Genomic DNA, 23,908 nt, shown 5'->3' with positions numbered 1-23,908 from the left:
GCCAATAATGAAATCAAATAGAGCCGATAATCTGAAGCCAAATTGCTTTAATTTACGTAACAAGGGCAGCATCTACACACTGCGATACAGCAGATGGTGGTATACTATGTTAGAAGCTGCCATCTTCGGTAACTATGCATTTACGTCAAGATGGTGGGTGTGCATGTGCAGAAAGATCGCATCCAGAAAACAGATTTTAGGTTTAATCTCCCCCACTGCAACCAATTGAAATTTGGTTCTGTTTGGACTTGTTTATTCTGACTGAGGTGTTTATATGAAGCATTTTTATAATCGTAATATTGGGCTCCGTGTAAACGCAGCTACTGTGTCTTGCAGCTCTATACTTGACTGGAGGATGAGGCGGTTTGAACGGAAGTGGCAGATCCATCCTATAGAGAGAGCACAACTATTGACTGGTGGCACTGGGAGAGAGTAGGCTGCGTCCATGAAGTTGTTATTGGTCATGTTTATCTATTGGATCCATTGATTTTTCACCCGCTGCATGACCATGAATAAGTGCAAGCAGGTGTAGAGGATGCTTGAATGGATAGGTAACAAGAGCTTCACCTCTGCTTTATCATTTGTTTTGTGTAGAGGAAGGCAGCCACAACGATCAGTATCAGCACTGGAATGATGATTAACCTCAGCAACAGAGAAGTCCGTGCTCCATCAGCATCTAAGAAGCATAATTAGAGAAAGGAAAGGTGTCATTTTGGAGGACAGCTAAAGATGTATTGACTGGCTTGCTCTGGTGAAAGCCATCTGACTCCAATCAATATTGATAATAAATATAAAACTTTGAAACTTTTTGCCTGTGTGTCCTACAATCCTCTACCTCAGCTGGTCGGCCCCCACCTCCATTTAGCAAGACTGCTGCCTTGAAAAGTCTGTAAAGCCTCCACATATGATGAAGATGCAGATGGTGAAGGCGAAGGCGAAGAAATTGTGGCTAATATTCATCTGTACTTTTCAAGGGGAACTGGCCTGTCCAGCATTTAACTGTTATTTTCTGCTTTGAAACAGTTTACTTCAAGCACTGCAGCTGCCTCACCTCATTAGCCACAAACAATGCTGGCAGCAGAGCAAATATAATGCATTCCTGATCATCTTAACGTGATCACAGATGCTAGATTCAGTTGCGTTCATGGGAGGTGAGCATTTGTTGACATGGATGAATTAAATGTGAAAGATTAAGTCATTATTACCTTCAATGTCAGGCGTATTTCCAGTGGTCAGGGTTGGGGTTGCACCAGGTTTGTCAGAGTTGTCCATAATGCTTCCCAGGGTGCTGGTGTTCTCTGGGAATGTTGAGGTAGTGACCTCTGGATGCACCGTATGTTGCATGGACTCAGTCGTCATCTCCCATGTTGATCTTGCTGCGACTGAAGTGGACATGTTTAAAGTGTGAGACAGGTTTATCGACCGATAATTGGACTTGTTGAAGTGACTGGTGCCAGTGTGTGCGGCAGGGGCTGACGCTACACTGATATGTGTATAATTAGTATGTTCTTAAGTTGTGGTTGTAACATTCTTGGGGTTTGGGCCAAACACCAGGCCACACAGTTAGCCTGGCTCCGTCTTAAGGTAGTACCACTAAAGGTCGCAAATATATATATAGAGTTTGTTTAAAGGGGCTCTGTGGAACTTCTGTGATGTGTTGGAAGCTGGTGGTTAGTTTATTACAGAAGACTCCATTTCTAAACTAACGTTAGCTACTGTTGCTCTCTGTTAGCAGAGCGGAGAGAGGCAGGGAAGGTCTCATTTTTCATGTCACGGTACAATCCGCTCACATGTGGCCAATTAACGTCTGCTGTGCATGATATGCACCGATAGGTTGAAATCAGTCTTGTGATGTTTGAAAGGCGCCATGGCTGGCTGCTTTAAAATCCTTTAAATCTCTCTCTTTCCCTTCAGCTTCGTAATGTAAAAATTGAGTGATCTTCACTGTGATAACAAAAGTCAAGTATCAACTCTCTGTCCAGTGAAGTTTATTAAGTCATTCAGTCTCTCGGGCCCTCTGCTAGATTGTTAATCCAGCCCTGAGGAAATGCTGCAATTTAGTGCGACACAAAGAGAGGAGTAGCAGCGAGGAAATGAAGCTCACCTGTATTTAAGCTTGTGGTTGCTGTGAGCACTGTGATGGTAAACTCTTTTTGCAGACTCTTGTTTCCTGTGTTGACAGTCAGTGTGTAAGACCCTCTGTGAGCATCAGTCACCCAATAGAGCTCCAGAGATTCATTCTCCGACACCAGTTTCTTGTTCTAGGGCAAAACAAGATTATGTAGCACATGAATACCTTTCAAATTGAAGGAGGAGTTGATGTCAGAAGTAATCAGTTTTCCCTTACCTTGGTCCACCTGTACTGCATGTTCGGGAGCGCTGTGCAGTGAATGGTCACATTTTCTCCAGCATGGACCTCAAGAGTGCTGTTCGCATCACAGATTATTTCATCATCAACATCTAAAAGATAGAAAATGTCATTAATTTGGATTGACAACCCAAAGACTGCTGTCAGCAGGGCTGCAAATAACAGTTTTTTCATTATTGATTAATCTTCCAAGTATTTTCAAGACCTATTGTGTAGTCTTTAAAAAAATCGAAAGATGTGATGACAGTTCTTCACAATTTCCCAGAGCCCACAGTTACATCTTAGTATTGCTTGTTTTGTCCAACTTGCAGTCCAAACAAAGCTCTTACTGTGGATGTGTTGATTACAATTACTACTTTTTTGCTCAGAAGTAAATAAGAGCCGTGATTGGTAGAGGACCAGCGCTCTGATTTAATCAGAAGCAACAAGAAATATTTGTAAGAATAATCTTACTACAGTAGAGTACCCTCACTTTAATATAAATTGACCAATCTATGAGTTGTAAATATAGAGACAGAACTGTTTGCAACTAAAGTCCACCGGTAAAGATGGACAAGTGACGTTTAATGTCCCCGATAACCTCTGTCGTCTCATTTAGCCACTTATTAGTAAGAACTTTTTCTGATAAAAGTAAATGCTTTATAATTCAAACATGGGGTATTTACTGGTGTATTTTATGTTGTTGCCCAAAACGTGAAAGTCTCTAAAGCTTCCGTTAACCACAGACCTTATTTCAGACTTTTCAAGTAAAAAACCCATTCAAAAGACTCATTGACTTCGAGACAAGGGAACTGGAAGTTAGAAAGGTTTTGGTTTTAGGACTCATTCCTACAGCTCTACAGACAATTAGATAGAAAGTTACTGCACATCATCCAAATGTTAAATCCTGTGCAGACTGCAGCGTCTGGTTGGAGAATGAAGGTATGGCTCTGTATGTATTTGCCTTCATCTTACCTTTGACCTCCAGCTGTGTCTCTCTCCTGATGCTGCCCAGAGGAAAGGTTGCGATGTCACACATATAGACACCACTGTCCCATTTTGACACCCCAGGAAGGTGTAGGTGGGAGCCCAATGTCTTGCTCTCAATCTGGATGCTGACGTTAGGCCAAAATAGATGTAGTCCATGCATTGGGCTGTACAGAGCCAGCCTTGTGATGTAATTTATATTCTTACTCCATTCAATACTGACAATCTTGAGATCCAAACTGGTGTTTATAGTACAGGGTAACGCAATGGCCTGACCGACCACTGCCTCCATCTTTTCATAATGGAACACCTTTAAATCCTGGAACCCTGTCAAGCAAAAAAACAGATAACATTGGAAGCAAGAAAAGTTGATGTTACTGAGGCAGCTTGTCACATCAGAAGCCAAAACACATTTCAAACCCATGGTGAATATTTCCATCTTTGCTGGTGTATTATATGAGCAACCAGCGCGTGTGGTCCAGGATTACCTTGTATAACAGAGGTGAGGAGCAGGAGATAGAAGGCCGTTCCCAGTGCACTTTCAGCCATGTCTAATCTGTCGAGAGATTCGGCAAAGACAGAAACAGTTGACTGTCGACTGAGCTAAAGCGTCGGGCAGAGACTGTGAGAACAGGGTGAGCTATTTTCACAGTAAACCACAGGGACACCGGTGTAGCGCCGAAGCGTTGCGGTGAAAGCCTGTGGTGCAAAGCATATTTGTAATACAAATCCACACACAGTGCGTATTGTTATTTATCTAATAGCCGAGGTGCTCATTTGGTTTTAGATCACATCACTGATGATCTGAATCATCCAGGAAGAAAGCTGTGAGCACACAACGAAGACTTAACAGATTTAATTAATTCTCTCTTGAATAAACTTCACTTTTTTACCAAATAATTCAAAACATGCACAGGTTGAACACTTGAGTGTAAGTCACTTGAGCTATTTATGTAAATATGTGAACCATATTTTTCTTATTAACTCAAGTGTGATACAGTACAGTGACTTTATGAGCAAATTAAACATAGATATAGAAATAGATTCTTACAAGCACATCCAAAACACACAAAACACATACATAACATAACTCTACATCCATGATGCCTGTAAAGACTGTAGAGATCCTGTCAAAACACACAAACAGACAACCTTGGGGCAAGGGCAACCTGGGCAGAATCCTAACAGGAAACAGTTCTAACTTTGGTAATTCAAGGACTGGATGGTTTATAGCAGTGGCCCTGGTACCTCTTACTCCTGCAGTAGGCCCCACAGGACTCCCCAGGGTTGGTTTGTATAAAGCTTTCCTACGTGTTAAGACGCAACCTCTAGTTAGAAGAGGTGAGCAGAGGCCGTGGCTGCACACCATCCATATTTTTAATTTTTAGTTTATGGCTTGAGTTTATGGCTTGATGGACTTGATGGACTTGATGGACTTTATGGCTTGATGGACTTGATGAACTTTATGGCTTGATGGACTCTATCTGAGCTGCGAAATGCAAGAATTCTGATGAGTTAAAGATTTTTGAAAAACAATGCAAAGAAAGTTACTAATAATCTTTGTAATGAAATGATTTGTTTGTTTTGGAAAATGCAACAAATTAAACAGGCATTTGATTAACACACATACATTTTATAAGCCTCCACTAATGGTTCTCACTTCATATGGTTACTGTATCCTTCTTTAGCTCATTTTAAATTTCTATTGATAACATCCCAGTGGTAGTGGCATGCATATTTCTGCTGTAGCACTCGTTCATAAAGTGAATTCACAGAATGAGCTGACTTTCAACTGAATGAAGGAATATTGTTTTATATTAATATTTATGGAAAGGTTGTGTCAAATAATCTATAATGTATGAATGATGAGTAGTTACTGCAACTTCTGACGGTGCTGATAACAATACGGCGAGTTTCACAAACAGCACATTTGGATGCATGTGTATAATCATCTCTGCGTGTGTGCTGTCTGGCTGTGATGTGTGTGCGTGTTGTTTAAGTGAAGCAGGTTTACTACAGCTAGATGGACCTTGATGGAAGCAAACAGTTTCGAATTAGGGGAGGTTGTGCGTCATGTGGTTATTTTTTAGTGAAGTAGAAGCAGGTGTTAGTTTCGACTGATGGTGGGAATTAACCGTGACAAACACTTACAAACTCTGACACGCTTGTTGTCCGACTGATGATTTGGTGACACTCCAAGGTTTTTGTCACTGTAAACAAGAGCTAAACCAAATGATTTGTTACAGCCGTATCACATGGATCTTTTTTTGTTACTGGCACTGAGTGCAGGCTTTCAGTCACCATAACACCTACAGCAGGTCATAAAAACACTCAGAGAAGAGGAAATAATACAGTGTTTTATGAGACAAATGACGTAGTTAGGTGTTGCCATGGTCCGTTCAGAGTATCGTCATATAGGCCTTACATGAACCTTAACGAGGATAAGATTTATTCCAGGACTATTAGATTAGATCTTTTATGTTGGTTATATGTCACGATTTTTTATGACAGCGGCTCCTCTCCCTTTCTGTAGGAACTCAGATACATTCACAAACTTTATTTCAATGTCGAAGAATCATTGAGGGCATGCACTCATTTTTAGTGATGTTGAGAGTATGCTATAAGCAAAATAAATACGCACCAAATTGATAAATGTGAAAACAAACAAACAACAGATCACAGTTAAACAGTAACATTCAAGAGTGGAGTAGTTTGTCATCATGGTTTTAACCTGTTAAACGTTGTTAAAGAGTACTGAAAATCTACAAAAAGTACAGTTACATACTGAAATATTTTATTTATTTATTACATTATATTTTATATAGGTTTCTGTTTCTCCAAATCTTCCGTTTAAATTGCTCCCAGGTCTGCTCTGTTCTGCTCACTGGTCATTTTGTCCCTGTGTCAGTCTTTTCATTGGCCCGTTGGTGACTGGATAGCCTTATTGGCTCCAAAAATGCAGATCACAGTTTAGATATGAATCCAAACTGTACTGAGTAGTCAATTATGATTTTAAAAGTAACTGAGTAGATTACATGGTGTAATGCATTCTGAAGTACAAGTAAAATGTAAAGACTTACAGAATTACAGATGAAATACTCATAATAGTGCCCAAAAAAAGACTAAATTACAGTAATTTGAGTAGTTGTAATTAGTTACTTCCACCCCTGCAAATAGATACCAAAACTATGTTATCATATGGGAAAATTAAAAACTTAAAAGGTTTTATCGTGTGTCCTAAGATTTCTGCAGAACAAAAACTGAAAGTAGTTTCCCAAAGTTAGTGTTTAGCAGGTCAAATAATGACCATGGCTCAAGTTTAACAGGGATGTGATGGATGATGGCATGTTGCCATTAAAGGCTTTATAAATAAATAAAAAACAATTCCTGCCACGACTTTCTGTTAGTGATGCCCACCCAACCTTTTCATGCAAGATGCTACTGTATGATGAAGAGAACAACTGTCACCAGTAATTAATCTTAGGCTGGAGTTATAAACTGAATCTAGGGGTTTAAGACTGAAGGCAGAGGAGAGTCAGACGTGCTTGCAGGGATAAAGGTATGCAGTGATGACCCATTTTATTAACATAATGCTGCTGTTTCAAATCCCTTATTAGCGCTCTGCAACCTGGGATAGCTTCCTCATTGCTGTAAATCAAGGACCATTGGCTGTGCTTTTGGTCACTCTTTGGTCCTGGAGTTAATAATGGATGTCACTGAACGAAATGGGCAGTAACGACTTCATTTCAAACCAATTAATCTTTATATCCGTGTCTATGAATAGCTGGATGGAAGGGCTTTGTGAGTTCTTCTGCATGAGTCACATAACACAGCAGCTTCTGAATCAACTCTTCACTCTTGTTTTTGTCCTCATTCTGTCTAAACAATAATTGAAAACTGTATTAACCACAAAGAGCACACATAGCTGGATGTGCAGATGTTATTACTCAACATGTGCCATCTGTCAGCATCAGTGCAACCTCATGTCCTCCAGTGGGTCACGTAAGTCCTCGCTGTCTTCCTTCAGGGAGATGATCGACAACATACACTGGCCTCTAGTGGTAAAAAAGTAACGCCATCATCTACCAGGATCTTTGCCTTGGGTGAATTGTGTTACTCCAAATTCTTCAGTTTGGTAATAAATGTAAAAAAACAGTTTCAAATAGATGTTTTCCGTGTGATTTTACACTTGCGGTTCAGTGTTCTTTGTGAAAGACCTGAAGTGTGAGCCATGACTGTTGTTTTTGGCTACATCTATTTACTTAAAACTAATTTGATACATACAAATTCCACAAAAAACCTGGTTCGATCCCTCAGAAAAAACCAACTACATGTTGTAGGCAAAAATATATATATACATACGTAATTAAACTTTGCTAGAATAAATGGAAAGGGATTCATTTTCATTATTCAATGTAGCACATACTTTATGTTTTCAGTTTAGTCTTGTCTTTTTTTTTAAGTCTGGCTGTCAGTTGTTCACTCTTTAAAAGTAATGCTGAGGAAATATTTTATATATTAAGAAAGCTTTTTCTTTTTGTGTTTGATTACATTTATGTCCCTGAATCTCAAAAAACAAAAACTCAGTTCTTAGTCATACATTTTGAACAGGTTAAATAAGCTGGTCATTAATATCGTTAGTTGTCAGGCACGAATACCTTGTCTTTTGTCTTTATAAGGACTAATTGACTTTAGTCACACGTCTGCCTCAGACACACAAGTTTATATTCAGAATAGTTTTCACACTGTATTTTTCATTTGACTGCAGGATGCTGACACATTACTTCAAGGGCGTTTAGTAAAACTCAGTCGTTTTGTTTCATACAGGGAGATCCAGCTGTTGTTCTTCTCCACGAGCTGTCACAGTATGAAGGAGATTGGAGTATCCTCCCTGCTCTTCCTCGGTGAGTGTTAAACAGAGTTGATAAACAAATTCATTAAGATTCAATATGATTTGATTGAATGAAATGATTGCTACGGGGGAAATGAGGGCATACAGTTAATGGCTTCTTGTGGATCTTTACAGTCTCTCTGCCACTTACGGCCAATCAGCATCCTGGTTTTTCTTCATAGAGGAGGAAACCAGAGTCACACTGTCTGCTCTGCTGCAGGTCCTCCACAGATATCCAGTCCAAGAGGTGAAACATCTTCCTGTTATCCTGACTATATAATGTATATAATACAGCCCATTTTGCAATATGAATGTCTTGATGTAATTTTCTGCACTGATGCTTCCCCCATGCCTCTTCTTGCAACTGACAGGAATGGTTTTTGGGTAAGCGTCTCCATGACAACGACGCCTCCATCATCCACCACTATGCCTTCTCTGAGGACCCTGCTTCTTTTGGTTACCCTGACCCTGCAGCAGGCTGGGCTGTCAGCGCAACACTGCTTCACAGGTGTGTGAGTGTGTGTGCACATGTGTGAGCATGAGTGTGTCACTGATATGTTTCCCTGATTTCTTTCTTTTTCATTGAACTGATCTAAACAGTAAAGGCCCGTAAATGGTCCCAGGAGAAATCCCATCTTTAGAAGTACCCTTTAATCTGCTGAGTGTGTAGACTCGTAGGGTGCAGTGTCTACCATTGCATCTACCCAATCTTTCAAACATTCTCATATACAATGTAGGAAAGCAGCCGCGTCTGTTCTGTTCTCTTCTTTCGACATCTTTCTCTTCCATGCGTTTCAGACTCGCTGAGCGGATCCAACACGAGCACCTGAAGTCAGATTTTACCATCGACCTGAAACATGAGGTACTTTAAGAACAATGCTCAGCAGTTTTATGAATATGTGTGTTATCCCCTGGTCTCTCACTATATCTTATTGTTAAGACTCAATTCTGCTTCGCGCCTCAACAACTGCTCTGAAAAGCATCATCAGTGTCAGATTTCAGGCCGCCTGCCGAGCTGAAATGCTTTGACATATAATGATGGACAGTATTCCCCCAGTGACTGAAAGATCGCTGACTCAACCCCTGCAGTGCAAAGGCTCTATTTGTGAATGGGCCAAATGTTTTTTTCCATTTGAGGAGGTTGTTTTTTATCAGGATGTTTAGAATCTGTTGTTTTAAAGTTGTTTTACTTTCCTGTCAGATCCAGCAAGAACAATAGCTCATAATGCTGCTCCTCCTTAAAAATGCAGGGGATTGATGTAATTGAAATACACAGCGTGAGTCTTTGAGCTGTGTTCCTTATTACATTTTAAAATGTCTTGTGGGTAATACAGAGCAAATTGCCAATTGACATGTTTATTATTATTAAATAAAGTTTATAGTGATAGAATGTATTCATTATGTTGGTGTAAATGACTTACTGTGTGTGTGTGTGTGTGTGTGTGTGTGTGTGTGCAAGAGAGAGAATTATTAAGATGTCCAGAGCTGCCAGAAAATAAAAAATATTCACTGTTTGAGGAGCCAGAATGAGCTGTTGTGCTTTTCTGTGGTTGAATAGACATTGATGAATGTTTTTATACCATGATAGTGACTGTCAGTGCTGTAGCTGTCAGATATAGGACTTTAAATTAGAAGAAAAATGATATAAAGAGTAAAAGCAAATTGTTTTAAAGGTGCAATGTGTAAGAGATGGGCATTGTTTTAGTTTATACATTTAGAAAGCTAAGGGTAGCTATTAGCTACAGTGATGGATAGCAACAGCAAAGAGTATAGAGTTTTTTGACAAGTGGCCAATTCTTACACATTACACCTTTAACTGTCATCTCATACGGCCTACATTTGTCTTCATGTCTGTTTTTTTTTCTAGATTGCGTTGTATATTTGGGAGGAAGGAAACGGTCCACAGCTGATAGCTGTTCCAGAGTTTTGTACAGAGATGAGAGACAACTGTGCTACGACATGTACAACCTACCTGCCAAACTGTGTAAATACAACTCTTCTTTATCGACATTTTCATTGCTATATTTGGATGAAATTAAACTTTAGTTCCTAAATATTGTGCTTATGCGTGTGAACATTAGCGAGCATGCATTTGTGCATATGGGCATGAGTGTGTAATTTTGGTAAACACGGCAGACAGACAGCATAAACTGTTACAGCCCAAAGGAACATTAAATATATCAACTTGGTCCTGAAAGGTGCTACTGAATATGTATAACTCATGGAGGCATGACTGGAGTTTAGTTCAGGTAATTACCAAAAGGTGAAAATCCAGGACGTCTCCCATGGTTTCTGTATGGATCCAACAAGAAAATCACATATTTAAGTCAACATTACACATTTTGCCACTGCTCTTTTCTGCAAGAAGACAAATACAAGGATGAGAGGGCTGAGTCAGTCTGAAGGCTGTACGGAAACCAAGTAGACAGTTAACGAATGGGATGAAGGATCACAGCATTTGTTTGTTGAGGTGGAACAAACCCAATGAGAACGAAAGCACATTTCACTGTGAACGACACAAGGCTCAAGAAAGAAAATGGCATACGTCATAGGACGTACTTCCCACACCACAAAGCAGTTTTTGCTGATATTACAAATATAAAGTCCATCATCATTCTGCACATGTTGCACCTCACAATGTGTTTATGTTGATCTGTGCATCTTGTATTATTTCATAGCTACCATGCATAATGAACACTGACATTGTTTTTCCTGTCTTGTTTTAAGGGAGAACCAGTGCCAAAGAAAGACGTATTTGTTGCTGTGAAAACTTGCCAAAAATTCCACTCGGAGCGAGGTGTGTCCTGAAAGCAACGTTATGTAGAAACTGGCATTTTGTGTGATTTGGCGCCCCCACAGTCAGAGTGCAACACCACTGTCATAAACACAAATTCCAGATCTGTAACAATTTGTCAGACCATCAAAAGGTGCTAACTACAAACAAAACTCATGACATCATGACAATTTTTTGTCATGAAAGCTTCTCACTGAAGTTACAGTGCAGAAACAAGTGATAGGTTCTCAGTCCAGGTCATGGTAATTCTAAGTGCTATGTCATAGGCAACTGGACATGTTTCAGTGTCTTGACCTCTCATCAAAGAGGCTCCCCTCCAGTTAGTTAGATCTGAAGAAGCCTCCTGGATGAGAGGTGAAACGTCTTCGAGATGGTTTCCAACAGTGAGGTCATGTTCTTGGTCATGTAAAATAGCATAAAAAGGAAATGATCAAAGTACAAATACCTCAATATGCTTCCGCACAGTACTCGGGTAACCGTGTAAGTACTTTCCACCACTTATATCCTGCTACATTATGACTCGCAAAAAGAATCTGAAGACGTCTGCTCACCAGCTTTATGCAAGCTGAGCTTCAAATATTTGTTAACTCTTAACAAACGTCAATCATCGATTCTTTGTACTTTTGAGATAAAAGTTTGGACCTTGAAGTGTCTCCTTCAGTCCTTTCTTTAAAATTTAAATTAAATGTTAATTACAGGACATTAAGCTGCATGTTTGACTCCAGTTGCTGCTTTTTTGTTTACTTCCACTTGTTTAACAGTCTGCTGGTCAATTCAGCCTGAGTCAACCTGTCGGGCGAAAAAATACCTGTTTAAATTTACAACCTCATCTCGACTGAGTGCGGAAATTGCCACAGTTTGTGTAATTATCCAAAACACTGACGTCTGTTTTTAGGGTCTAAATGAGCCAGTAGTTACAGACTATTTAAAAGCAATCAGCAAATTCAGAAGTAGAAAAACCAGTGTGTGATTCACTGTGCTGTTATTTTAAATTCAGATTAAATTCAGAATTGCAAAGAAAGCCAACACAGTAGTGCACTCTTTATAATCCATCAGTTAGAGGTTTTCTTTGAGACTAGATTAATGAAGGATCGGTCCCACTTGTCATGGATAAAAAATAATTATGTGAGATTATGACTGTTAGTTTTTAGTTTTAGTGTATAAGCTGCACATCAGCATACAGTGAGTGTAGTTATCCAGTGTCTTGTTCAAATACAGTCTAATTATTTTCTCCCCGCACAGTCAGAGTTAGTGGACATTTTCCATTAGTATGTAAACACGCTCTTTTGGAGCTTATGGGTACGCAGTCAGGACTGAGTTTTATATGAGTTTTAGCAACCATTACGTTATTCCAGTGTTCAGAGCTCTGAATGTGTGGCATTTATCCCTCCCCGTCCTTTGTCCTCACAGTGCCAGTGGTGAAAGCAACCTGGGAGAAAGATGCTGTTTTTTTAGAGTTTTACAGCGATGTCCTTGATGCCTCCATACCCACAATCAGCCTGGGAGTGCCCAATACTGAGAGAGGTGAGCTGATCAGAAACAATGTTCCTGCACTGATTCCTGCAGGGCAGACAGAGAATATGTTGGAAGGATTAAATCACCGAGCTGGAGTAAAAGAGTAAAAGGTTGTCGCCTGTAGCCACTGCAACCCTGGCCGGAGTAGTCGGCTTAAAAATGGGTGGATGGATGTTAAAAGACAAGCTGCCAGTAGATGATGTGCAGGATCTCACAGGTTAGACTCTTGAGCTTTTAAGCCAAGCTTGCGACTTAGCTCCAGGGCTGGTAACAAATAACATAGAAGCTGATGGTAATGCAGGTCAGTCAGTCTACCTCCCTGCTCCAGACTGAAATATCTCAACATTCTCAGAGGTTGACATCTCTGTTCTTGAGTGAGTTATCTCCACAACTCCTGTGTGGAGGGTTCATTCAAGGTCAGAGAAGATTAGCAGTCCATAGGAATCTGTCTGTGAGCAGGATGGCAGCAGGGGGGAATAATCACAGAGTTTGGTGGTTATCCAGCGCTGCCAGAGGAACTCTGAGCATTCCCGGATGGCTCAGAGTGCTATCTGGTTGTAGTCTCTTGTTTCCAGGTAGTAAACAGTCCAGACGAAGCCACGTGTCGAGCTGGGTTGGCTGGCAGCAGCTACAGTCCCTTCACATTGCTAATTGACTACTCAGTTAATTAACGAGCGGCTGCTTGCAGGCAACAGCACAACAAACAACACAACAAATCTCTGTTTCTCACAATAGCATGTCCTTTTGTAGATTATGGTTAATTGACAAGCAAACCCATGTGACTCAAAACATTTCTCCAGGAAGATATTCTATCACATTAGTAACAATCAAAAGAAATAAAGTACTTTTGACTTTTTAACATTCTTAAATGTTTTTAACTATTTCTAGCATCTTTAACATTATTTTAACCATGAACTCCACATTTTACAACACAATGACACATGTATTTTAACCACTCTTCTCAAACCAATCCTATTTATGTATTTATTTATTTATTATGGACAACTATTTATTTGTGCATGTTTTTCACTGGACTACAATTAAGCTAAAATTTAAATGTATCCAGTACTTTGATTTATGACCAAATACCTGCAGATAATAATACAATTCTCATCAGTCTCAGTTGTATTTTGTTTATTAGACCATGTGAGCATGCTAACATCCTACACATTAACATCCTAGTTCCCTTTTTGCATCATAACAATACAATACAACAGTAGTTTCCTTTTGACCCATGGTCCACCATTAAAGGTACAGTGTGTAATATTTAGTGCCATCTAGCAGAACAGACTTGGCAAATATGGAATATATGGCTGTAGACTCTGTGTCCCCTCTTTGTTTCTTGGGTGCAATAACCACATTTTTAGCACCTCTGTGGTCATCACATTCAAACTGAAGTTCAAGTGGTAGTTTACTCTGCTGATACTCTCCATCTCCTTATGTTAGGCTGTGTTTTGTTCCAGATGTCAGATCATTGTAAGAGGGAGATAAGAGTCCTTCAGGCTCTTGAGAACACTTTAAGTGCTCCACAGATGGAGAGATCAGTGTATGGACAGACAAATCAAAAGCAATAACCACAAAGCCATTCCTCTTCTCTGTGAAAAGGTGGATAGATCACATTTAACTTTCTCATAACAGGCTCTAGACCCAGAAACAATAACTGCACTAATGATCAGCTTCAGCGAGAAGATGAAGGTCACCATTTGTATCTTTGAATTACACGTATCATTGTCTGAGATATGCCTGATTACAGCATAGATCTGCCTCACTCCCTCTATGTACTTTTGAGTCCATTCACACAGCAGGGGAATGATAGTGTCACCTCCTTCTCTTTCTCCCGTCTAATCTTTTGTTCTCTCTCTGCAAGATAATGTCCCTGCTTTCTTATTTCCTTGTTTTCTCTAATGAATTTCATGTATAAGCTGGACATCTCACTTTCAACTGCATACTTTTTCATTATTCAGTGCAGTATTTCCGTTCTTCCGCCTGCCTCTTCCCTGGTACTGCTCCTAGTTACTTTGTCTAGACGTTTGTGCTTTCATTTGCTTCATTATTTTGTAGGGGTGAGTTAATAGTGAATAACTCATTGATGGTCCGATCGCTATTTTAAATGCCAAAGATAAAAAATGGCATGAGTCTGCTGACAGCCTCAGCCCGAGCCCGAGCCTACTTCCTCTGCCCACTAGCAGAGCTAATAAAATAAAATCCTTTAACCTTCTCCCTGTCTTGGTGTCCACTTTTGGGTCCAACTTACAACCACCTACAAATTGTAACAATGTTAACGTCATTAGTTATGAATTTAGAAACAAAGTCAGTGGGATTCATCCTCTGAGCACCACGGACATGTGTATGATATAATACTTTCAAGGGATGTGAGGAATAGAGCACCACAGGAATGACTCCAAGAACCCAGAAATAAGTTAGCATGTTAGCATTTTGCGGTTCCCTCGTCTCAAAGTCAGTGGGTTTTTTTATTTGGTTTAATGCCTGAAACAAGATCTGTAGTCAACACAAATGCTTAAGAGATTTTCACATTTTATTCTATATGTCAGTTAACTCCCAACGTTTGAACTACAGTAAGTGTAATAAACCTGTGTTTTTTCACAGAGCTTTTTTCTGCAATAAATCCGAAATCCAATTGAAAAAGTAAATCCTTTTTTTTGTGGGGGAAACAGGATGATGCCAATTTTCGGGTTAGCCTACAAAAATACATCATCCCTGCAGCTGTTGTTAATGAATTAACAAGTCATGCTGCTTCATTTTTTCCCATACTTTCTGTCTCCATGCTGTCTCCATGTTGTCTCCCTGCAGGACATTGTGGAAAGACGTTTGCCATCTTGAGGCGGTTCCTGAGCAAAGCTGTGCCAAAGGCTGACTGGCTGGTCATTGTTGATGATGATACACTCATCAGGTAACTGTGAGAAGTTTTTGTTGTAACATGCTACTTCTAATTTTAGTAAATTAAAGCATCAACTTTCAAATGTATTTCTAAAGATTTTACACACACATCAACTCTGGTGTTTTCACTTTCTGGCTGATTTTAATTCTGCTCAGAGTCCTGTGAAAAGTTTATTTAGGCAAAATAAGCTGAAAATCCTCCGTGTTTTCTGTGTCTTCATACACTCTACAGTCTATGGTCTATTGATTTTTGTCTATCTAGTTTACCAAGGTTGCGGCGGCTGCTGCGTTGCTATGACCCAAAGGAAGCAGTGAGCCTGGGGGAGAGATATGGCTACGGCCTGGTTCAGAACGGATACAGCTACACCACAGGAGGAGGAGGGTGAGTCTGAGGGGTGAAGGGAATCTTAGTGTCACGGTGTGTTCAGACAGAAAGTGAGGTGACTTTTCACCTAGCGTCATTTGCTTGAATTGTACCACTTTGTATTGCTGTTGCCAATATAACAGCTGCAGACTTTAACTAAACATTAGGTAACAACAGACACACTAACCAAGTCTGTGTTTAGTGTCAATGTAACAACAGTACAGACATTAGCTAAACATTAACTGCCATCTGTTGCGTTTGTGGGAGTTTGCCAAGCTCCCACGAATATCGCCTGCCTTTAAAACAATTTGACATAGTGTTCATACCGTGTTATTACTACGTCATGGGATGTACACTGGACAAAAATGACTTTTTCCTGTTTGCTTTCATTGTGAAAGAAGCAGCTGTAAAACTGTGGTACACAAAGCAGGTTGTTTCTGATATGGTACAGGATGAAACAAAAACATTCATTCCTAATTAATAGTCTGTTTTCTGCTTTCTGCTTTTAGGATGGTGCTAAGTAGGGCGGCGGTGTCCAGGGTAGTTACCAGTGGTTGTAGCTGCTACAGTGACGATGCTCCTGATGACATGGTGCTGGGCAGGTGCTTCACTGCCCTGAGTGTTCCCATCACACACAGTCCACTGTTCCACCAGGTAAGAATCAATTCACACACACCAATACATGTTCTTAATATGAATATAAGGACCTCCTTTAACTACATTTGCTTCTCAAACCATAGATGTTGAAATATACTCCATAAGAATGTGTTGTGTATCACAATTAGTTTACAGGTCCCACAGATTTCTATAATTTCCTCTGAAGAAACTAACATGTAACTGTAACTTGGTACTGGTATGTAACAGGAAAGTTGGAAACTGTGTTCAATTGTTGCGTACCGTAATGTAACCTTGAGAGAATCTTTTGTACAGCAGGTCAGTTAGTTTCCAATAACAATTAAAGAGAAATATTTCATTGTTGAGTCTTATTTCGACGCTTTGGGTTTGTGAACACCAATCGACTTGAACACCAAGAATGTACCCTTAAATAATGAATGAATGTTTACTTGTGCAGCTGTTCTTTCAAGCTTATTCTTCTAGAAATCATCAGTTGTTTGTGAACTCAACACAACTTCCTTAAGTGTCTCAGTACTTTGTTTCTTTATGATAATTACCAAATTACATTTGTCTTTCCAGGGAAGGAGTGAGTTAGGAAATTACAGACCAGTAAAGTTGGTAGAGCAGGCTTATCCGGATGTTAGAAAGGAGCTTTTCTCTGTCTGAAAAGCACTTAAATTCAAGTATATATCAGCCTTGAACAAACAAGAAAATCCAGCTTTGGAAACAGTCCGTTTATAATGTTGATTCAAAAAGGCATTTGGGACCATTAATTAGATCAGTGTGATAGGGTTCAATCATGGCCAAACGCAGTAGATTTACTGCCATAATCCCATTCAAAACCAATATATTGTTGAAATTTTGAATTGAGACTTTGGAAATGGAGGGTAAATTTCAGATAGCCTAGACAAATGGACTTATTGACCCCCAACTCCTTTGTTTTGTCTGTTAACTTCTTGTCAAACATTGAGCAGTATTTATGTACCAGCACTGACACATTTCTCCCACACAGCGACGGGCTCAGCGTGTCATCATTTTAGTTTTATGATCACTGCTGTGCTGGTGTTTGTGGTTTTTCTTAAACATGACATAACAAAAAGTCTGCTGAGTGGTTGTGTGTTAATAAAATATTTCTTCATCCAAAACAAATCGCAGCAGAAACTCTTTGGAGACACGGCTCAGTTTTCCATGACTTGGGCTTAGTAGAGTGTAAAAATTTTATAATTCACATTTATGTATCAATAAAATTAAATATTACACGGTTGCATGACAGAAGCAAATTTACTGCTGCCACACAAAATAAGCTAGTTGTATGCTAAGGCCGTGGGTAACTTTCTGCCAAAGAACGTCTTGTTTTTATAGGGTCACATGAACAGCATCGTACAACTGGAAATGGTACAAACAATCATTATAGATGCACAGATAAAAATAAACAGCCAAAAATAAGGTGTGTTCCTATTATTTTGTTGTCTATTATGTACAGAGGCGTAGGTGTTTTTAGTGCATTAGGTGCACAATAATACAGCCAAGCAGTGGTAATAACATGCATGAAAGCTGTTGTAATAGAAAGGGAAGTCAGAGTGAAATTAAAATGTTACATAGAAGCAGAGGTGGCAGAAGTGGACACATTCTTCCAGTAGAAGTTCAGATACTTGTGTGAAAAAAGACTTTGGTGAAAGTAGACGTACTGATTCAACTTCTTTACTCAAGTAAAAGTAGGACGGTACAAAAGAAAGTATAAAATTTAAACGTATCCCTCTGAAGGACATTTCTACCTGCCATTTCTGTGCATAGCCAACTGAACCTCACATCATATTAATATAATTCAGAAACTATAGACCTTAAAGATGGAGTCAGTAGGATTTGTCCAAGCTGAAAGATAAGTGACTGTTGAGTCTCATTCCAAGGACGTCAAATACCGACATTTTGTTGGCAAAGCGTCCCTGGCATAGCAACAAAATGAGAAAATAAGAAAATCCAGGCAGAGGGCTGCATGGTCTGTACAGATACAAGACACTAACATGCCTTCTCTCCCCATTCAAGTCTCTTTCTCTGTTTGTTTCTGTCTTGTTACGTCTTTTGTGACATTTTGCTTGCTCCTTCTCTCATGCGTGATATGTGCTGATAGGTTGAAGTCAGTCCTGTGATGTTGGGAAGGCGGCGCACAATGACGCAAAATAAATATAAATCCCCTCAAATGCATTAAAACTAAATCAATGAGCATGTTTTGAAAATATAGGGAGCAGAAAGTACAGATATTTGTGTTAAAATGTAGGGAATAACAATAAAAAGAAACGTAAAATAAATACTCAAAGTACAGATACCTGAAAAATACACGTAAGTACAGTAATGAAGTATTTGTCCTTCATTACTTCCCACCTCTGGGTAGACGAGGATCTGAAGTTAAGTTTGCTTAACCTCTCTGTTTTGTCATCCCTGTGAAAGTCTGTCTCACCCTGCTGGGCTCTACAACAGAAACCACTAAATAAGCCAAAAGGACACCAAGCGTTGGTGGGAGCGCAACATTAACCTTTATTGAGTTTCAGTTGATGCTCTGCATGATGCTCTTTTCATGTTTGACTTCCCGAAATTTGCATTGTAAAAGGAAGACTTCCCTATAACAAGGGAATCCCTAGAGCACATCTGTACACAAATAAAGTTGACACATATTTTGGCAAACAAACATGCAACAGATGAACCACTTGTTCTTGTTATTTTAGGCCAGACCCGATGACTACTCTGAGTCACTGATCTCCATGCAACAGGCCATCTCCTTCCACAAACACTGGAACATAGATCCTGTGGCTGTCTACAAACACTGGCTGCAGGACACACATCCACGTGATGAACTGTAGAAACACTGTGTACACGGTATGTAACGTCTGCCGGCCTTTAGACAAAGATTGAATACAGATTTGCACAGTACCTTAGGCAACATGCCCTAAAACATAACTATTAAAAGCCTTAATTTGTGCACTGATAAGTGGTTTTATATCACCATTAAATCATGACTGAGTTGTGTAAAAGCAGTCAGAGATTTATCACGCAAGTCTGCAGCTGTACTGAAATCTGTTTAGCCTCATTTAGCTTGTTTAATGGTCTGCATGCTGACTATATAAGCAAGTCAGAGCAAGAGAAATCTTGCTGAGTGGATGCTTATGAATCTTTAACCTCTGCTGGATGAGTGAATATGTAATTGTTTGTAAACATGTGTGTGTCTCCATAGCGCTTTATCAGTTCTTGAGAAATGTATGGCTGCACCTTCTATCGTTCTGCTATCGGGGAAAAACACTGTAGCTTGTTTTTATTTCTTTAAACCAATCACAATCGTCTTCGGCAGCTTAAAGGAATAGTTCACTCCAGAACGAAATTCAGTCATTATTGACTCACCCTCATGCTGATGAGTCTCGTTGATCTTGTCTGGCGCGGCTTCCGTAGTGCAAACGCCGTGAGGGAGACTCGCGTGAACGTGGGAGCGTGCCTCCAGGCAGATATAGCATAGTGACTGTTTAGGCTAGAAAAATGTACTAAATGACGTCGTTTCGAGTAAACTCTGGATGTCGCCACTTCAGGACACTTGGATTGCAGCAGGCGAGCAGTATGGAGGAATATTACAAAGTTTTTGTGTAGTTTTATGGACCTTTTCGTCTCTGACGCCATTTATGCCCGTTATATGGATTTTTGCTACAGGAGGGTACCCCCACGGGTCTCCAGCTGCACTTTGAGGAATAAGAAACTACACGGGACTTCCCATCAGCATGAGGGTGAGTCGATAATGACTGAATTTCATTCTAGAGTGAACTATTCCTTTAAAGTCCAGGATGCAGCGACAGTACCTCTACAAAATAGTATTGGGGGGGACTTGTTTTGTGCATGCGAAGGTGAGGCCTAGAAATAAAATGGCTAAATTAGTGCAAAAGAAAAGCTAACAACTTCTGCTTTGTTTAGGTTTGTACTGTTAGCGACTAGTTTAGGGTATCTTGCCCTTTTCAGTGTGCAGGTTGCTAGCTCAGAGGTTGGTGAGATTTTGAAAATGCTAATACACAGATAGCGGAAGGGGAGGAGAATGCCAAATGAAATAGTTGGCCAACAGCAGGCTTATACTGATCCACTGAGTCAGACTGACATGTTAGCTGTAACGGTTGTATAGGCATTGATATATAATAGAGCCAGATAATGAACCCAAAGATGGCGCCTGTGTAGTCAAACAGCTGTTTGAATGGCACATAAGCCATGATTACCATGACGGTGAGTTTCTGCCTGGCCCAAGACTTTACATTGTGATGACGTCAAATGCATCAAAGACTAAATAGAAAAGTCATAATTGCAAAATTAGAAGCAAGGCTAAGCGGTGTTGCCGTATCCAGGACTTAATAATCGATTGATGTGTATAAGCCATGAATATGAGGATGGTTGTATGTGCTGTCGGCCTGTTTTAAAGTTTTCCTGCCCCCTAGTGGCCAAAAATGTCCGTAATACAGCTTTAATTTTTAAAGCTGCTGAAATCCTCCTTTGTAGAAAAAGTCTACAATGAAGCAAGTGGATCTGCAGTGCTTGGAGCTATAATGCTAACGTCAGCATGCCAACATGCTCACAGTGACAATGCTTACATGCTTATGTTTAGCAGGTTAGCATGCTAACATTTGTTTATTGGGAAAGTACTGGTCTGACTGACCACACTGCTAGCGTTGCCAAAAATTGGAAACTGTGAATTTCTCTAGAAGTTGGAGGAATTTCACTTGACATCACTCTCAGCTTTTTCCTGTGTCGCAGCCCTTACAGGGACTGTATCAGAGCACACACTGTGAGTGTGTCACTGCTGTCACTTTACCCCCAAACTAAATTTGAACAAAACCCAAAACAAAGATGTTTAATTTATTTAAATAAGATCATGTGTTTATGTATTTGTTATAATGTCAGTTTGTTCCTCATTGGGGTGATTGGGTGTTACAGAGAGCAAGATTAAAAATGTTAATGATCTGTGTTGTATTAAGAGCCAGCCAGAGTTTATTTTATTTTAATTTATTTATTTATCCAGTTAAGTCTCTTCAGGGTGGAGACCTGACCTGACTGCAACACAAAAGGTTGAAGACAAAACAATACAAAATAAGGCAACAGCAAAAATGAAATACTAAAAAACAGGTAACAACACAAAGAAGGCTAAAATAATCTAAGAATATAGACGCGACAAAGGAGTCATTTACCAGAGAATTTACAATCGTCTTGATTTCAGTCAGAAATATCAGATTCCTCAATTTCAGCAATATTTTTAAAGTATATTTTGTGTTCATTTCACTTTCAGACAAACACACTTTTTAATGTAGTAATTTTTGAAAATAGTTAGATTTACCAAAAATATTGAACCATTCCTTCAAATTTAAACATATTTTTAGTATCTCTGAAATGTGTGTGTTCATGTTTTTTATGAAGTTGGATTAATATGATTGTGTGAATGAGTCTCTGATGGAGGAATTTTCAATAGAACAGAATTGTATTTTTGATCTGTGAACAACAACACTGTGTATGTGTCAGTTTGGATGGCGAGCCTGCACTAACATGCCATTCTGCAGCTGTTTTTTTAATATATAAATGTTTGCTTGTACCTGCTTTAAATCTGTTATTTCCTTAAATTACTCAAGACTTTTTTAATCATTTGAAAATAAAATGTTCACTGGATTGAACAAAACTTGTGTGTGTGTTTGTGTGTTTTATTTGGGTGTTCTGCACCAAAGCAGACTATGTGAAGGAGAGATAAGAGGAAAACACAGTCCTCTGCTTTAATTACACACAGACGACACATACTGCCCCACAGCGAACCAGTGCAACAAATTATTTGATTTGCAAAATGATAGTTAACAATTCTGCTGCTATTTTGGCAAAAAGCAGATTTTTGTAAGTGGTAAGTGGTGGTGAGTCTTGTTCCTTTCAAATGTTTTGTCACACTTGTTCACTCACGTCTTCTCATTTCTTTGGCTCCAGAATGGACTGAAGTAGTTTATTTTTCAACTTCTGATGATTAAATTTGTTTAAAGAGGGCTTATAGGTCCCTAATTAACAACCTTACAGGGGAGTACCTCGCATTCATGACTTTATGAGAGTGTGCTGTTACAATTGTTCTTTACTGCCCCTACTGGTGAGCAGTGAGTTTCCTTTTCTCGGGAAACAGGCAGATGTTCAGTATTGGGTTTTCATTAGGGGTGGGCGATACTGCAAATTTTGGTATCCTTCGATACCAAGTAATTACAGGGCCCATATTGCCGATACCGATACTTTTCACTTGAAAATCTGCATGTAGCCTAAATAGGAATACTAATGTTCCTTCAACAGATACACAAAAGGGTTATTATATTCTGCCATATTCATACTTCAGGTTTGAGGTAGGCTATATATCTTAATATAAGTATATATTTTTGAGTTCCAGTAAAACAATTAAGATTTATTTCAACTGTCTGAATATATGATAATAGTTTAATCACTCTGCTAAAATTACATCTCTGACCTCCAATTACACTTTGAAAAACAACATTAATTAATGCTGGAAATAACTTTCACTTTTAGAAATTGCTACCTGGATATTGTTGAGGTTTTTGTTGAAAGGCCTCTGTCAGTGCCGTCTGTCTCTGTGCCAGGGATCTGTTTCGGGTTTGGGGAGCTCCCTCCTCCTCCTCCCTCCGTTTGCTTTGCAGCTCAGCGTTAACTTTTGGGTGTGCTGCTTTTTTTTCCTGCATACGTCACAGGTAGCAGTTTCTCTGTCTGAAATTGTGAAATAACTCTAAACAGCACTCCTCTTCCTCTCTGCCATCTCGCCCAGTCTGTCTCTGCTCTGGCAGGCAGCGCAGGAGGGGAGGGGAGGGGCCTAGTGAACCTGAGTGAGCGGAGTGAGAGAGGTCAAGAGGAGCGCTGCGCATAAGGACTAGATGCTGCGCCCACCAAACTCTGTGAAGAAATACGAGTGATTTGCTGAACTTATAGAAGAGAAACTACAACAAAAATATCGATCTCATCATGCTAGTATCGATCCGATACCAATACTCACCTTGGTATCGATACTATTGATATTTGGATCGATCACCGACCCCTAGTTTTCATGCTGTCAGACCTCACCACCAGAATCAGATGTCTGCTCGCCTTTCATCTTCTGTGGATTGTCTGTATGTATAACCTCTATTTTTCTGTACCATTATTTGAAATTTCATGATGTTTGACTGTATGTGTTTTGTGATGTCAACTTAGTTGTTGACATGCTTGCTAACTAACTTGTATTGATTTCACATTTGTATTTTGTTATAGTTTCACATCTTCATACGTTATTAAACCTGTGGACTACACCTACGTCTCCAGAGTCGTGATGTAATGAAGAAGTTGGCACTTGCTGTCAAGGAGACTGCCTCAGCCTGTGTGTTTCTTTCCTTTTTTCAGATTTGTCACTGTCATTGATGACAGAACCCCAGAAGTTGTGAAGTGCCTCATCATCATGTCACTGTGACATTCGTTACT

At 39.6% G+C, this 23,908-nt stretch overlaps 2 protein-coding genes across 3 annotated transcripts in view; one reads left to right on the top strand and one right to left on the bottom strand.

Moving 5' to 3' along the window:
- Window positions 1-22,101, top strand: part of b3glctb (beta 3-glucosyltransferase b) — a 28,149-nt gene extending 6,048 nt beyond the window's left edge. Inside the window, exons 5-16 of one of the 2 annotated variants that reach the window (XM_073479556.1) lie at window positions 8,162-8,238; window positions 8,361-8,472; window positions 8,597-8,733; window positions 9,024-9,087; window positions 10,093-10,209; window positions 10,953-11,022; window positions 12,430-12,543; window positions 15,346-15,445; window positions 15,695-15,814; window positions 16,306-16,450; window positions 19,132-19,282; window positions 20,102-22,101. In XM_073479556.1, coding sequence (XP_073335657.1) covers window positions 8,162-8,238; window positions 8,361-8,472; window positions 8,597-8,733; window positions 9,024-9,087; window positions 10,093-10,209; window positions 10,953-11,022; window positions 12,430-12,543; window positions 15,346-15,445; window positions 15,695-15,814; window positions 16,306-16,450; window positions 19,132-19,266 — 1,191 coding nt within the window. In that variant the 3' untranslated portion in view covers window positions 19,267-19,282; window positions 20,102-22,101. Of the gene's footprint in view, window positions 1-8,161; window positions 8,239-8,360; window positions 8,473-8,596; window positions 8,734-9,023; window positions 9,088-10,092; window positions 10,210-10,952; window positions 11,023-12,429; window positions 12,544-15,345; window positions 15,446-15,694; window positions 15,815-16,305; window positions 16,451-19,131 lie in introns of both variants that reach the window. The other variant, XM_073479555.1, reaches the window with a different exon arrangement.
- LOC141007202 (nectin-3-like protein) lies at window positions 564-3,883 on the bottom strand. Its single transcript, XM_073479552.1, has 6 exons — window positions 3,823-3,883; window positions 3,323-3,661; window positions 2,348-2,460; window positions 2,105-2,261; window positions 1,206-1,382; window positions 564-676 (listed from the first exon to the last, which is right to left on the bottom strand). The coding sequence occupies exons 1-6, from the start codon at window positions 3,881-3,883 to the stop codon at window positions 564-566; spliced, it is 960 nt and encodes a 319-aa protein (XP_073335653.1).
- Window positions 22,102-23,908: the final 1,807 nt, after the last annotated feature.

Source organism: Pagrus major, chromosome 13, assembly GCF_040436345.1.
Source record: "Pagrus major chromosome 13, Pma_NU_1.0".
In the NCBI taxonomy this organism is placed as follows: domain Eukaryota; kingdom Metazoa; phylum Chordata; class Actinopteri; order Spariformes; family Sparidae; genus Pagrus; species Pagrus major.
The sequence above is the reverse complement of the archived record's forward strand: the minus strand, read 5'-3'. Positions and strand labels throughout refer to the sequence as shown.

Bases quoted from the DNA above. Each gene is read 5' to 3' on its own strand.
- LOC141007202 (XM_073479552.1), bottom strand. From the start codon at position 3,883: ATGGCTGAAAGTGCACTGGGAACGGCCTTCTATCTCCTGCTCCTCACC. The intron at 3,662-3,822 runs GTAATCCTGGAC...TTTGCTTGACAG, and splicing joins CCTCACCTCTGTTATACAAG to GGTTCCAGGATTTAAAGGTG. The intron at 677-1,205 runs GTAATAATGACT...TATGCTTCTTAG, and splicing joins AAATACGCCTGACATTGAAG to ATGCTGATGGAGCACGGACT.